This window comes from Heloderma suspectum, chromosome 1, assembly GCF_057233095.1.
Source record: "Heloderma suspectum isolate Gila_16-S chromosome 1, 16-S_ref, whole genome shotgun sequence".
NCBI classification, from domain to species: domain Eukaryota; kingdom Metazoa; phylum Chordata; class Lepidosauria; order Squamata; family Helodermatidae; genus Heloderma; species Heloderma suspectum.
The window spans coordinates 78,146,157-78,162,382 of NC_139458.1; the positions used below are offsets into that span (position 1 = coordinate 78,146,157).

Here is a 16,226-nt window from a genome sequence, read left to right on the forward strand (position 1 = left end):
AGTCTCTCCAAATGTGAACTGGAGTAGGCTCAGTCCCTTGCAAGTAAGTGCAATGTTTACGTCTAATCCATTTTTCATTCAGACTCAAAATGAATGATCTTTAATTCAGACTCATTACGATATTGCTACCCCTTGGATACACAAAATTACCTTCTCTCAAGGCTTTTGTGTAGCCTAATAGCTAAAAATGTTTCATTAATGATGCTCCAGCTGATGCTCCTATAACTAAGGGTGCAAGTCACATCTACCTACAACAGGGGACTGAAATGAGTGATCTGCCTGTGTGCACATGTGGCGGGGTTGTGTGAATGTATGCAGCCAAGGAGAAACAACCTTGAGTTTGTGCAGCTAGCTGGCAAGAAAAAGGCTCCCCCCGAAACTTACTGTGCTCAGAGAAGTGAGGAGAGCAAAACAATATTGTTTGAAATATAACAGCATTTTACTCTTTCCCTGATTTATAGAGTTCATAGAGTTCATAGAATCATAAGGTTGGAAGGGGCCTGCTTTGTTAATACTGTTAATACTGTTATGTATAACACTATAGAAAGTCAAGGGGACATGGAAGTCCCGTCTCTTTCCGACAGAGTCCTACAAACAGTTATAGTGAAAAAAGACCATGGACTTAAATGAAAACTGTTTTTACTTGTACATAGAGCACTTTTGTATCAAGATAAGCACGTTGTATGTTTTAATGTGCAGGGATGGGGAATCTCCAGGCTGGCCCATCTGGCCCACAAGGCCTCAGGTAAGCCCCCCCCTCCCCCAAGCCCCACCCCTGAAGGCTAGCAAGGAGAGGAATCCCCGCTAGTGTCTCTGATCAGTGATCATAAGAGTGGAGATTCCCCTGCCTGGCACCTCACCCCACCCCCCAATTGGTTGGGGTGGTTTTGCTGTGCAGGGGGGGAAGTCATCCAGCCCTCCACCGATTATAGTTCCCTACCCTTGTTTTAATAGATGATTATTGACTGAACAAAATATTTGGGGAACTAAATGGAATCTCCAAATAAGAAGAACCAAAATGTTATGAAACTATTACAGTCCCATACTTGCTAAACTGGACACTGTAAGTTCAGTATTATTCAATTCAAAGTGAAGGGGAAAGGACAGTGAAGGGGAAAGTAAATTAAGAACACTATGGTAGAGTAGGGAGTAAACTGATAGGGAAGGAAGTATTCAGGTTCCAAATTAGGTTTTGCTGGCAAGTGTGAATGATCTGTATATAACAGAGATGCAACATTTCCAGACATTTTGAAGCCATGGGGAAAATGTTTTGGTTTTTTCATTTAAAACGGAAATTTGGGGAAACGTTGAAAAATGTGCAATTTGCATAAACTTACTTTACTACACTAAAATATTTATGAAATGTTGAACTGTAAACATCTTAATTGTTATTCAAACAATAATTACAACTATTGTTGTTGTTGTTCAGTCGTTCAGTCGTGTCCGACTCTTCGTGACCCCATGGACCATAGCACGCCAGGCCTTCCTGTCCTGCGCTCTCTCCCGGAGCGTGCTAATTACAACTATACTCAATGTTAAAGATAGGGTGCAGCAGCTTGCAACTCCAAGCCTGAAATTCTATGCACACTTAAGTTATACTACACATTACTTAAGCTGCATAATACTTAAGCATAGTTGGAAAATATGAAAAAAAAAAAAGTTGAAAACAGGAACCATCAAAAGTGTAGTAAAGAAAAGGAAGTCTTTCTTATCTGGCCTTGGAAACTTCAGCATTATCATACAGAAACAGAAGAAACAGATACTCAAAAAACAAATCCCATAACGTTTAGATAGTCATTTAAACTTTATAACAACACTGAACTCATTGTGTATCATCATCATCATCACTCATGGCAAGTGTCATAGTAACTGTAGACAGCATTAGCCAGACTGAACCCATATTTATTTTATAGGGCTGAGCTGAATGTTTTCCAGCAAACATTCTTGTATCTACCACCATCCACATGTGGTACTCAGGCCATAAGAGAGCACTCGGTTCATCCTACTAGGATCTTCATGTGGGATTTTAGACTTTTTCCCTTTCTCATAGTGCCCTCATTTCTTGCATACCAGATAACAGCATTGGGAAAGCAGGCTTTTCGCCACAAAAGTTCTAAAAAATGAATGGGGGGCTCCAACCCATGAGCTGAATTTGCCCTGCCGGTCCTCCCGACTGGGTCTGTGAAGGCCTCGGATGATGCCCTTCCCCTCCAAAGAACAGAGAGGGGGCGGGAGAGCAGCGCCTGACTGAGTGGCCGCCTCGAGGAGTGCTCCTTAGGACTGCGGATCAGTTGGCTTCGCTCCCCTTTCATCTCTCTCTGACTGCACCGAGCCAATGCCTCAAGGAGCAGCTCCTCGAGGTGGTAGCTTGGTGGGCTTTGCCTCCCCCTTGCGTTCCCTGATCAAGAAAGTGAGGGGCAGGACCAGCTGGCTCCTGACTGAGCTCATACCTCAAGGTGCGCTCCTTGAGCCAGAGGCTCAGTTTGGAGCCTGCCTTGCTCCCCACCCTCGCCTTTCCCAATCAGGAAAGGGAAGTCAAGAGGGAAGCCGGCTCCAGACCAAGTTGCTACCTCGAGGACTGCTCCTCCAGGTGCCAGCTCAGTCAGGAGCCAGCTTTGCACACCCCTCACTTGATGTGACTCAGTTGACATCGCTCCCCTCCGCCTTTCCCAATTGGCTTGGATTAGCCCAGGAGCAGAGTGGTCCTGGATTGGCTTCTCCTCTGTCATATCATTTATGATATGCAAAACACCTTCCAACAGCACGCCAGATCTTTTTCAGCATCCCAAATTACTCTTTTAGATATTTGTTAGGCCTGCTTTTTCTATAGTTATTGCACAGCCTCAGCCTGCCCATTACAGCTGGGTTCTCCTCTGTCATGTCATTTGTAGTATCAGAACATCTTCACATCTCATTGGAAATCTGAACCTCTCTACTGCCTACACTCATATGGGGCAAAAAGACAGCATATAAATACTCATATAAATAATAATATTCCTTAATTTAAGAACTGATTTTATCTTGTTATTCTGCCTCCCTGCACATCTTTCATTTCCCTCCTTTTGCTTTTATCTTAGTTTTAAGTACAACAGTCTACTTAATATAATGCCTCCTTGCACACATTAGACTGAATTCTCCTACCTCCTCTACCATTCTTATCTGTTTTGATTTGTATGCCCACTGCAAAACAAATGTTCAGTTAACGTGGGAGTACTGGTTTTAGAAAAAAAGTCAAACCCTCACTGAAGGCATGGAGCAAGGAATGTGTCTTACCCAAAAATGAATAAAGATATAAAAAGAAGTGGAAAAGTAATAAGTGTAAAAACATTTTTTTCAGAGTTAGTAAGACTTTTGTTGAAAGACGATAACAACGTCACTTTTAGATTTTAAACATAAGCCATCCCCTGCTACCACCACTCAAGATTATGTTTGTGTGACAGTCAGAATACTGGAATGCTATTTATATAGCACTAATCAGACAAAGGTAAAACCAGCTGTTCTGTAACCAAGGACACCCGGAAAGTTATGTCTGGCATCAGTAGGCCAGGGAAATCTTGAGCATATTCTTACATCATGATTCAAATTCATATCTAGAGCAGAAAATTGCTGATCTACAGCTCTTGTGATATTTGTTGACAATATCCCTCTTCATGTGTCATTTGAGTGAAGCGGCAACATGGATACAGTGGGGCTGCCTGTTTAGCCCCGCCCCCAAGGTTGCATGACTCCTCCCCAACCCCTGATGTGATGAGGATGAACATCTGTAGCAGGGAGTTTTTGTATCCCTGGAGGCTCCCCATGCAATTTAGAATCCTAGAAGATCAGAATTCTAAATCATGTGGGGAGATGGATGGAAAAGGCTCTCCATGGCAGAAGTTATCCCTCAACACATGAGGGACTGGAGGGAATCATGCAACCTCAGGGGTGAAACTAAATATGCAGCTCCGCTATAACCATAAGCTCTTCACTCAACTAATGCCTGAATAGGGCTTATGTGTCTTTAATCCTAAATATTCCTCCCTGACAATAAGCTCCACAGGAAAGAAAAGAAAACATGGGATAATTAAGCCATTTGCTTAATTTATCCTATGGCAGCTTCCAAGGAGATCTGGCTATGCTCAGGAAATATCCAGCCATTACAGAAAAGGAACCAGTAGACTTAGGATCAAAAGCATCTGAGCCTGAAGGCTCTTCCTATCAGCAAGGGCCTATATCACAAAATACCATTAAAAGGTTTTGAACATTGTGGAATTTCAGACAGTGTGTGTTCTTTACCAACAGTAGCGTAACATTCACCCTGTATCTAGAGAGCTTGAGGTAAAACTGGGATATTAAGCTATTTGAAAAATTACATTCAATGATAGTGAGAATGTAATAATAGAAACACCAAAAGAAGAAAATGAAATAAAGTGCTTGTTGAAAAGTGTGCCCTTGTAATCTTGTCTTTCTGTATCTCACTGTTCCCTTTCAAAAATAAATCTTTCCTCCCACACACACAAAAGCAACAAAATATTTTCAAAGACATCACTTGAAATTGTGAGATTTGTCCATTAAAATGGTGGGTGTATTTTAATTCCTGGGAGCTGTTTATTATGCAAGGGAAGGGAAAGCTGTGTTTGCAGATGGAGATGATAAAACTCTACTTGCAAATAGCTACAGAAACATAAACATTTACTTCTTAAAATGTAAAACGGATGTTTGACATCAAATTACAGGAAAAATAAGATAATGTTCAAAAGTTCCTAAAAGTCTATGCCTACAACTACCACAGAAAAGCAGATAGTCCCTTCCAATTTAATAAGCTAAATCCTACGGTGCTTAAATAAATCGCAGTTATTTTATGTAAGAGGTTAAAATGGGTTATGTAACAGTTAAAAATGTAAGAGGACCCATTTAAGAACTTATTTGAAAAATGTAAATGGGCCATTTAAGAACACAGGTAACCAAATAGTTTATCTCCAAGGAACAGAGAATGATACTAGCCCTGGTAATGTATTAGATATCTGTGGTGCTAACCCTATATAGTCTTAAGATGCATGAAAATGTTGCAAAAGGATAGAGGGATAACACAGACAGCCATTTCTCAAAATGAAACATATTTCTACATGTTCCAAGCCCTTTTCCAGATATAGATGGCTGCATAACCTTTCCTATATCATATTTTCACACATTACATATATAGATCTATTTTTAAAGGAGATATACACATGTGGAATATGAAACAGTCAGAGTGGGAGAGAGGACTGGGTAAGAGAGAGGCCCGGTTTGCACAATCACGGTGGGGGAAATAAGCCACAGTGGCTTATTTCTTCTGCCATGTGTGCTGGGGGGATTTGCATAATTATCCTTGCCGGCACAGCTTGCCATGTTGTGTGAACCTGGCAACGACGGCTTGGTTAACAAGCTGCCCCAGAACTCTAAAATAGCCCGTCTGCCAATGAAAAAGAGACCCTCTAACATTGGGTGCTTCCAGTTCGAGAGCTATTAGTGCAACCAAACAAAAGCACTGTGCAGCTATTCCACCTTTTCCTCCTTAGTGGATTTTGTTCTGGTAAAAAAAGAGATGGGGAAGTGGTAGGATATCACATGAGGATTACAAGTGGAAGTCAACGATGTTTGGCCCCCTCTAAAATTCTATGAATGAGGCAGGGCAATTGCACAATAAAAGCCTTGTCCAGAAGCACCCACTGAAGAAAAATAATGGGAGGTTGAAATGGCCTTCACATCCTGCTCCCCCATATCCCATCCCCATAACCACAAATGCTGTGGATGAAGACAGAGCACGTGTCAAACTACCCCAAACCCCAAGCAGCAGAGAGCAGTGCACAAGCACTAGTTTTCACTCACTGGGGTGAAAGAGAGAACAGGGAAATGAAGGCAGGCCAAGTCCTCTGCCACCAAAATTATCACGGAGGGTGGGGGTGGGGGGATTTTTCTTAAAGACAATTCACTGTGTTTGACTTCATTCCCCCTCTCCAACAATAATTTCAGGAATTAAGGGAAACTGCAGAAATTCAGGAACAGCATGTCCTCCCACAATTGTTTTTGTAGATAAAGAGAGGCTGAGTTCTCCCTCTACTGATAGAGCAAATGTAGGAGGAGGGGGGAAATGGGCTCTGAGGTCACGCCCACAGTGACTGATCTGCTGGGGGGGGGAGGTGTTGCCCCCCTCCTTCTCCCCCCAGAATCCTCACTTGTATCACCTAATAGAAACATGAGAATTACAACTTAGGGTACATTCCCTGAGCAGAATGGGCCTGTTGGACCTCAAGCAGAGCCCAGGATACATGGCTACAAGAATAACATGCCTCCTTTGGTTCCTCACCTGTCTGGTCTGTGAATCCAGATACTGCAAGATGAGTCTTGTATTCACACTATGACTCCATGTATTCCCCAGTGCTGCAGTCACATAGCCAGACTCTCCATCTCCATTTCTAGAAGATCCTAGAATAAAAATGACTGGAGCATTAATGCTGGATTATTGTAATTGAAGGAAAATTAAAGCTCATACTTTGAGTCCAATGTATTTTCCAAGATAATACAACAGAGATAAACCAAAAAGGAGGAATATAACATATTCACATTATGCTGGGCATACTTATTATGGATAGCTTCATCTAGACTTTTTTTTTAATGGTAATTACTAATTCTCACAGTAAGAGAGCTGCTTGTACTTCCCATGTCATATCAGACAAAATGAGCTTGCACCAGTGTGTCCCATAAAAGAGGGGAGACTTGCAATGTGCATCAGAACACCTTCTTATGGAAGAGCCAAGACCACAATTCTCACAAATCCCCGCCTATGATATTATACAATTCACAGAAGATCACTGTTTTCCTTAACATTGTACTCATACGCCTCAGTCCCATACACAGAAGCTTCTGTGTAGGAATCTTGTAATATATGAAAGTGGTCCTAAGAAGGAAGCAGGGCAATTCTCTAGTTTTTAGTACCAGAGCATTGAAAGTGGTGTGTGTGGGGGGGGGGGGGGATGGAGAAAGCTCTGTGTAAGAACCTTGTGCTGCTTCAGATTGCCTGGAGAGGACGCTGGATTCGCAACCATGGCTAGCTGCTGTTTTTTTCTTTTTCTTTCAGCAGACAGAACTGAATCCATGGCAAACTAGTTGCCTGAAGTGTTTGTCACAACCACGGATCACCATTTAGAATACCGTTGCTAAAAATAAACAAATAAGTGGATTGAGCCATGGTCTGACAAGCTATGATTAACATTTTGAATTAGCAGTTCACTGCAAACACAAATCTTCTTGGTTTATAAATAAATAAATGGAGAATTAATTTAAAAGTGGCCAATGCATAGTGGATTCTTGGGATTACCTCTAAACATGGTGGTTCTTACATTTATACTAAGTGCAGATGATTTTTTTGTCTCCTTCTCTTATCCATAATACAATGAAGGTAGGTCCAGTCTTCTATAAACCTTATACTTAAGAAGAGTTTTCTCTTCTCCTCTTTAAAGGGCTTCTTCACTTTTCACTCATGTCCATTCCCCCTCCCCCAAACCCAAATCTTCCAACAAGACAAGGCTCACAATCATATGAAATAAAGTTAGGATTCTCCATTCAACTACTACTGTAGACTTTTCATTTCATCATTAAAAGAGTAGGCATAACAAACAGAACCGCCCAAAGAGCTTCGGCTATTGGGCAGTATAGAAATATAATAAATAAATAAATAGACTGACATCAGAAAACCAGGGGGTTCTTGTTCAAGTCCATACCAAACTTCCCAAAGTTCTTATTTCTGCACTACTTATCGCTTCTTACATTCTGGAAATTGCAATATGGAGATGGAAATGGCTAACAAATGGTTAATCCACAGCATCCAAGTGGAGGAAATATATCATTACCCTCTCGACTTCATGGCACATTCCAGTACACACCCAGGACTCCCACTTATGTGGACAGGTATCCTGAGTGAACAGGGGAGGCAGGTTCAGGGGCACAGTGATTAGGAAGAGAACAGGTAAATAAATCATTCTGCCCTTATTTCTGAGGGGCAAGCTTGTGGTACCAGGCTACAGCAGCACCTGCCTTGACAACTGCTTGCTGGACTATTTGTGTGACCAACCTTCAGATAAACTCCCCTCTGCAGAGTTGCTCATATGTATGCTTTAGTGTAAGCTAGTTGTTTAAGGGTAAGGCAACCTCCATTTTACAGGGTAGCCAGGGGTGTGTATGTGAAATCCCTCGCAGAGAAATGTTATATGCCTTCTGCACTCTTTACATGTTGTGTAAAACAGAGGGAAGCAAAGGAGGAAATGGCAATGTGAGCCATGGAGGAAACGGAACAGCTCCCTAGGGGAGTTCAGCAACAGTTGACAGCCAGATGCATTGCCCCTTCTCCCTGCACTGCACACCAGACGGCAAGCGATGTCTCAGGGGCAGGAAATTGGAAAGGGCAGGAAAAGAGATAGGCACTCAAATATGCTGCTTTAAAAATGATTTTATTATTTTAACTTTGAAATGAAGTTTAATAAGATCATGAAAGAAGATTAATAGAGGTTAGTGTATTCGGACACACGTCCCTTCCCTTGCTCCATCTTCCACTTCACTGAAAGTATTTTCTTATTTGGAGTTAAATGTCATTTTATCCTAGGAAACGGACAAAAAAGAGACCAGTCTGTTGAGCTGTCTTAATTTACCAGGACCATCATTCAGGGTTAATTTCCCTACGAGTCTTTCCTTTACCCTTCATCACCATTCTACTGGGTGATGAAACAAAATCATCACACCTTGAAATGGTCTCTGCCCACCTAACGGTTCCTGTTTCCATGCGATTATTGTCTGTCTCATCTGTATACTTTCTGACAGTTTTGTGATGCTACAGAAGATCGAGCAAATATCTGCAGGTTCTCCCATCTTGCTCCCACCCAACAGGTACAACACACATACACTACTGAGGGTGTGCATGTGTCACATGTGCCAGATAATGTGGGAAACTATGCCCAGTCCAAGACATAAAAAATGGAACTCAGCAACCTATTTATTTATTTATTTATTTATTTATTTAAAACTATTTCTTGGCCGCCTTTCAGAGCAGAAGCCCTCCCAAGGAGGCTTACAACTATTAACCCAGTTCACACATAATGCAAAATCGTGGGTTAATTAACCCACAAAGTGCTGGGCACAAACAGAAGTGAGTGAGTGCACTGCTTCTGGCATGCTTGTAACATCTGCTTCCAATTAGCAATCTACAATCATCCTCTTCATAGGTTGCTAGTGTGACATCCGAACACCCATAATTGCCGATCATGTGCGAATCCGGTCACAGTGTTGTAATACCAGGGCATGTTGGCAGCAGGCTCTTTTCTCGCAAAATGATCAGAGAGGATAGCGCCTGAACATTTTGTCTCATGTGTCAGGTTCTACCAGGGCTTTTTAAATAAAAGCTGGGAACCTGGGTTAGCTATTAGGCCTCCTGAGATGGCTACAGCAAGGCCATCTCCTGAGATGGCCTTTTCTGTGGTGGCCCCCACTCTGTGGAACTCCCTCCCTAGGGAACTCCGTCATGCCCCCTCTTTAATGAGCTTCCGTCATGCATTAAAAACGTGGCTGTTCACGCAGGCATTTGGGGTGGGTTAGGGTATTTTAGAAAATGTTTTTATTGTAGTATTTTATTGTTTTAAACTGTTTTTATTGTATGTTGTACATCACCCAGAGTGGCTGGGTGACCAGCCAGATGGGCGATTAATAAATTTAATAATAATAAAAAAATAAATACAGCACCCTTAGCTCATGGGTTAATCCAACTGTGCTCCCGGCACAGGTCATCCCACAGGGCAACCAAGGCAGTTTTGTTTCAAAACCAGGCCAGAAGCTATACTGAATGGATCCAGAAGATCAGTTACATCCATGGCTGCCTGGAATTGATCAGCAACCACCCACTCAAGCACCTTGCCTACACATCTGTGAGTAAGCAATATTTGGCTTTCTAGGAGTTACTTCTGAGTCAACATGTATAGGATTAGGAAGCTAAATTATAAGCCTACTGTGTTTCAAAAGTGAGGGCAGGCTGTGAATGGGTCCAATACTGAGTTAAAAATAAATTCGAAAGGAATCCTAACTGTACTGAAAAAAAAAAAGTACAGCTGAACAGATTGCCTTGGGAGGTGGTGGGTTCTCCTTCACTGGAGATATTTAAGCAGAGGCCGGGCAGCCATCTGTCAGGGATGCTATAGCTCCATTCTGTACTGGGCACGGGGTTGGACTAGATAACCTCCAAGGTTCCTTTCAACTGCTTGATTCTTTGCCTGATCATCCTTGGATAAGCAAAGCTCCTCCAACCAATTGGTGGGGAGGGGGAATCTAGCCCCTCTGTTTCCCCACCCATTTGGAGTCTCTGCTTTTTACAAAACACAGTAAAAATAAAGAAGGCAGAGGAATGTTCAAAGAATCAGCACCCTAATACAACAAATACTTCACTTTCCGCTTCTGGCTGAAGAACCATGGCCTCAGAAGAGGCATTGCCCATTCTCTCTCATGCACAGGAGGGAATGCCTCACCTAAGATGGTGCTTGGTGCCAAAATGCATACAGATCTAAAAACAAAAGAAGTCAGTTTTTTCCTTCACAACTTCTGGTTTTACTCAGAGGCAAATTCACGCAAATGAAATCATTGCATGTATTAATAAGATTTAAACTAACTGTTTTTCTTTCTTTCATCTTTTTAATAAGGGGCCAGTGCTACTCAAAATAACTTAATGGGGGAGACATTTTTTAAAAGAGCCACAAAAACCCATGTCTACATAAACATGATGCCCTTCACATTTATTTTTCCTCCCACTCTTCAGTCTCTCAATTTCAAACTCTTTTGCCTCTTCTCAGTATTTTGTTTGATCTGGAAGTGTGTATGATGTCCAAACTGATGAGCTCATTGCCTTTGTCTGGCTGGCCAAGGTGCATTCTGTACCCATTACATGGCACATGCTCCACTGGCCATCCATGTGTAACTAATACATAAATACTTGGGGGATATACAGAAATTGATTCAAACATGCATGCCACCACTTTACATATAAATCACAAATGATAGATAACTAACCACTTTGCACTGCATTATCTTGTGAAAAATAAAACACAGTGGGGGAAGGGATCAGTTAATGATACAAAGATGCACATATTGTTCAGATAAACTGAATTTTGCGAGAAGTTCTGTCTCCACACCACCTGCTTCCCAGACAATCCACTATGTTCTATGGAGATACTGAAGGGCAAAATTTAGATCATTTTACAGATACTTCTCATCCTGCTAATGTAGACTTTGCCAATACCAAATATTAACAAAACAGCTTGATGATAAACAATTCAGAGCTGCATACTACTAATACAAATAAGCATTTCCCCAAGACATTGCTGATGCCAAAGGGGTACAACGTGTTACCACTGAAATCCACAAAGGGGAGTCCTTCCCCACTTTGAAACATCAGGATGATGCTCACCCACAGCCATTCATTCTTTCTGCCTAGATATGGTCAGTGAGCATACCATGGGAAGCATCAGCTGATAATAACAAGCTGACCCAGGCTGCAGCCAAATATAACACAGTCACTCTGGGTTTACTTTGAAAACCACTTTGAGACAGTTCTTGGGAAGAAGAAGAGAAATTGAATTAATAATATTGTTATTATTGTAGGAGGGAGAGTTCCAAGAATGTAGGAGTAGGACTGCTAACCAACCAGGCAAAAATAATCCTAGTTTCCTCTTCTTTTTGGCAGTTGCTAGAAAAGCAGTTTCCCCCGACCCCCCACTCAGCAAAGGGCAGTTTCCCTCTACGCAGATTTCTATTAATTTTTTTAAATTTCAGTGATACACTTTAGGTGAAGGATGGGAACTTCTAGTCCGCAGGCCTAATCCAGCTGCTACTTTCTGTTGTATAAGTTGTGGGTCCCACTTGTGCAAGATTGAGAGGGAGCACAGTGGCAGTATTAGATATTGCCCTTGATTGACTAACCTGAGAAACCCCAAAGCTACTGATGAGCAGCCCCAAACCCATGTGTTTGTTGAATGAGAAGAAATGTAAGCTGAGTTATGACCACTGATTATGCAACAGTTCCTGCTGGAAACAAAAAGACACATTGTTTCTCAGATTCTGGGTGATAGTTACAGTGCCATTATACTTTAGGCAACATCAGCTGTAAGTAAAATGCATGACAAATTGTTATTTTAACAGCCTTTTATTACTTATTCCCATTTCAATAGTAACAAAGGATCCTAAATTTATTTATTTTTAATTACTACCATAGTTTTGTTCAGCTATTATTTAAAAAATGTGCTGGCTTTTGTTCATTCTTTCTCATTTGGATCACCATGCTAAAGAACATGTGAATAAACATAGTGCTATAGTAAACAGATTTTTTAAATAAATAGATCCCCCCCTCCTTGCTAGTAAGACTTATGAGACTTCTTTAAACAACAGAAATATCTAAGCTGTGCTCCACCCAGAGAAATAATTTGGGATCTTGATAGTATTAAGGACAGTAATTAAGAATCCTCTAAGGGTCGGTCAGATGATGTTTTGTTTTTAATTTCAGGATCCTTGGAACTGGCTTGCAGGTTCAATGTCATAAACATGTTTTGCATTAGGGAATCTCAACTCCTGGCATCAATGAGTTCATACTGATTCCATTTTATTTTGTAGCTCTTCAGTGAGAAAGACCCTAAGCTTGTACTTAGGCTCTCATCTATTAAAGAAAAAAAAAATGAAATTATCCAGCTGTTCTGAATCCTGGCCAGATGATCCACTAGATGCACCAACCTTGAATAAAATTGTCATGTTTCATTGATGCTGTGGAGGTGGGAAGGCAGCTGGTAGTTTTACTGCAAGAGAGACAGGATGAGATTAGGAGTTGCAGAAAACCACAAACCTAAGGAATTGATGAGATTGTCTCCCTTCATTAAAAAAAAGCTTCTCTGGTTTAACAATAATAAATATTCCAGTGGGCTTCCTTTTCTGGAAATATTGTACTCTGTTGTACCGCTTTTGCAGCAGTGATGGTGGTGGAGTGCAAGAATGTATAAGACGACAGAGTCTCTCCTCTCATCAAGAACTCACACTGCTATTGATCAAATTCAGTATTTTCCTCAGCTTCTCTATTAGACATGATGAAAAATTCTAACCATAAACTTGCAAAACTGTCTCTATAACGTTCCTATGTTCTCTACTATTGTTTCATTCTTCTGTTGTTAGAATTCTGCACCCATTATCCAATTGTGTTTCCCCCCTTCATTGTTATTTCTTGTAGTACAAAATAGTTTCCATAGCAAAATCATAGTTACATATTTATCCTTAAAGAAAAAAAAGTATTTCTTGCCAGTGGACAAGTACACAATGGCCCAATTCACATGCAACAAACCAGGTTCTTTTTTTAAAAAATCCCCTGGGTTGTTATGAATGAGCCAGCATGCTAGTCACTGCGGCTTGACTGCTACTGCTTGGCTCTTCCTGCCAGCGGGAGCAGCTAAAAAACTCAACGATGCTCTGTCCTAGGGTTGCTTATCATGATGTCCTAAACCAGAATTCTGGCTTGTTTCTCCTGCAACAAGTCAGAGTTGGAACACAAGTACTTGCCCAAATAGCATTCCTAAATTAAAAAAAAAAACAACAGGTGGGACCTGCAACAAAATGTTGCAGTGTGGAGTTCTTCTGTTCAGGGTTCTAGCCAGCCAGCCATATCCTATTTCAGGATACTCCATTTGATACTTCCCACTATTTTTCAACGCCCCCCCCCCCCGCAACATTCAACCACCATTATGTGCCCACTGAGCATGCTCAGTCCTCACTGAGCTGTTTTGCAGCGGGGGAGGAGATTCTAAAGATGTTTTGGCACATTTTTGGGTTCCCCCAAGCCTGCTGATAACTCCCTCTTGGGCATGAGAGGTCCAATTTCGGCTACATAAGGAGCAGTACCTGAAGGACTGAGTTCACAATTAGTTTATATGATAGTATTCGTATGAGCTGCTACTGGATCATGTAAGGTTCTTCCCTTAGGAGATAATATAATGGTAATAAGCATATTGTACATGGTGTTTGTGGGGGAGTGGAGGGGTGGAATGTTTGAATTACATGTATTTATGTCCCTTAAGGTTTGAGTAAGGAACAAGAGAGATCTGAAATGGACAGTGCCAATGCAAACTACTTCAGCACACTATGCTGAAAACCTCAGGGTAAAGCATTTCATTTTCCCACGCCAGTCTCTCTCAGCTGTTATGCCATATCATTCTTTGCTTCTGTTCACCCATCATCTGGATTTGCCGTTTTTCCAAATCCCACAAGCTAAAACCTAGAAAGTTAGGGTAAAAAAAAAGCAGCAGTACTTTCAGAGAGGGAAAACCAAAAATATTTAAAATCAGTATGATTGTCCCAAAGGCTCCCTTCCCAGCGAGGCGAGAGTGACACCCTCCTTGGTATGTTTCCACATGCAGGCAAAAACTTTTTTGTTCTGGCAGGCCTTTGAGGATAGATAGATAGTCTGGAAGTGTGAGAATATGATAGATTGATACTATTGTTTATGTAGTTGCTGTCTTTTAAAATTGTAATATTTTATACCATTTTAATATTATTGATGATTTAATTATATTTTTAACTTTTGTGTATTTCTATGTTTTAACTGTAAAAGTTTTTAATGTTGTAAAGCCGCCTTGAGTCCCAGTATTGAGAAAAAGGTGGGTTATAATAATATTAATAACCATCCCTCCCAGCATACTGATCCATACTATTATTTTTAAAGTGCCTAAACTAGGCCATATGCAACAAATGTGAAGTCATGCTACAGGAAGATTAATCTCTCTGTATGTGTTGTGTCTGTTAAATAAGGTGCTGCATTGACATCTACAGGGACCAAATTCATTTCTTTTTACGCACTTATTGCTGTCATCTGATGGTGAGATGCATGTTGAATCAAATTACTGAAAAGGTCCCACCTCTGTTCTCACTGCAAACCAAAATGAGTTCATCTAACATTGCTCAAGTCATTTCCACGTGGATTTCAACTTGTGGTAATGAATAAAAAATCTCAGTGTAGAAAAAAAAAACTTCTGGATCCATCCTTGAGGGTAATCTTGAACTGGATCATAAGTGTGATTAAGCTTCATCATTTCTCTGTGTTGAGATGGGCCCAGGAAATACTAGCTGGGGAGGCCACAATTCTAGTGTGGTCTATAACTACTCCAGCTCATTTCACAGAAGCCCATAAAATCTCAGCAGTTGGTATCATATAGATATATAGTTGGTATAGAGAGCCAGTGTGGTGTAGTGGCAAGAGTGTTGGACTAGGTGCTGGGAGATGCGGGTTCTACTCCCCACTCGGCCATGGAAGCTCACTGGGTGACTTTGGGCCAGTCACAGACTCTCAGTCCAACCCACCTCACAGGGTTGTTGTTGTGAGGATAAAATGGAGAGGAGGAGGATAATGTAAGCCGCCTTGGGTTCCTTGCAAGAGGAAAAAAGGTGGGGTATAAATGCAATAAATAAATAAATACATACATACATACATACATAAAATATCATGCATTGAAGCTTCCATGACTCCCATGCAGTCAGGTCCTGTCAAGTCTGGGTATTTTTGAGCAAGACAGTTGATCAGGACAACTTCACATTTGTTGCATATGGCCTAGTTTAGGCACTTTAAAAATAATAATATGGATCAGTATGCTGGGGGGGATGGTTGTTGTTGTTGTTATATCCCACCTTTTTCTCAATACTGGGACTCAAGGCGGCTTTACAACATTAAAAACTTTTACAGTTAAAACATAGAAATATACAAAAGTTAAAAATATTATCTCATTGATGAAATTGTAAGCTGGAGTCAGTTCCAGAAAAAAAGTCCAGACAGATGGGAATGAGGAACCAGTGAAACACTTACTGGGACAGGGAGAAAATGCAAGAATGGGCACAGTCAATCTGGCTTAAGTTTCTATCTCAAAAGGCATTACAAAATCAGAATGAAGAGAATGATAAGGCCATTGCTGGATTCATACAATCAAGTGCCACACACTATCTTTACCTTCTCACACACAAAAGTAAGCATTGTCCCTATCCTGCCCAGACCAGAACTCTGCCACAATAAAGAAAACATGGACATAATGTTCCCCAAACCAAGTGTGTAAAATGTTCACACAAAATGGAAAACAGCCCATGTTTCTCAATTATTTCTTAAGGCAGCAACCATCTTGCTCTTAACTGCTGGAAATGTTTGTAGGAGCATCTAC

General features: G+C 41.1%; 1 protein-coding gene across 23 annotated transcripts in view; it reads right to left on the bottom strand.

The window, feature by feature from the left end:
* Positions 1-16,226, bottom strand: part of RAD51B (RAD51 paralog B) — a 575,587-nt gene that overhangs the window by 266,530 nt on the left and 292,831 nt on the right. For all 23 annotated transcript variants that reach the window (XR_014789909.1, XR_014789878.1, XR_014789868.1 and 20 more), the window contains one exon: positions 6,326-6,444. Coding sequence is in view for 18 of the 23 variants with exons in the window: in XM_084848233.1 (XP_084704359.1) it covers positions 6,326-6,444 (119 nt within the window). In the remaining 5 variants the exon portion in view is untranslated. The remainder of the gene's footprint in view (positions 1-6,325; positions 6,445-16,226) is intronic.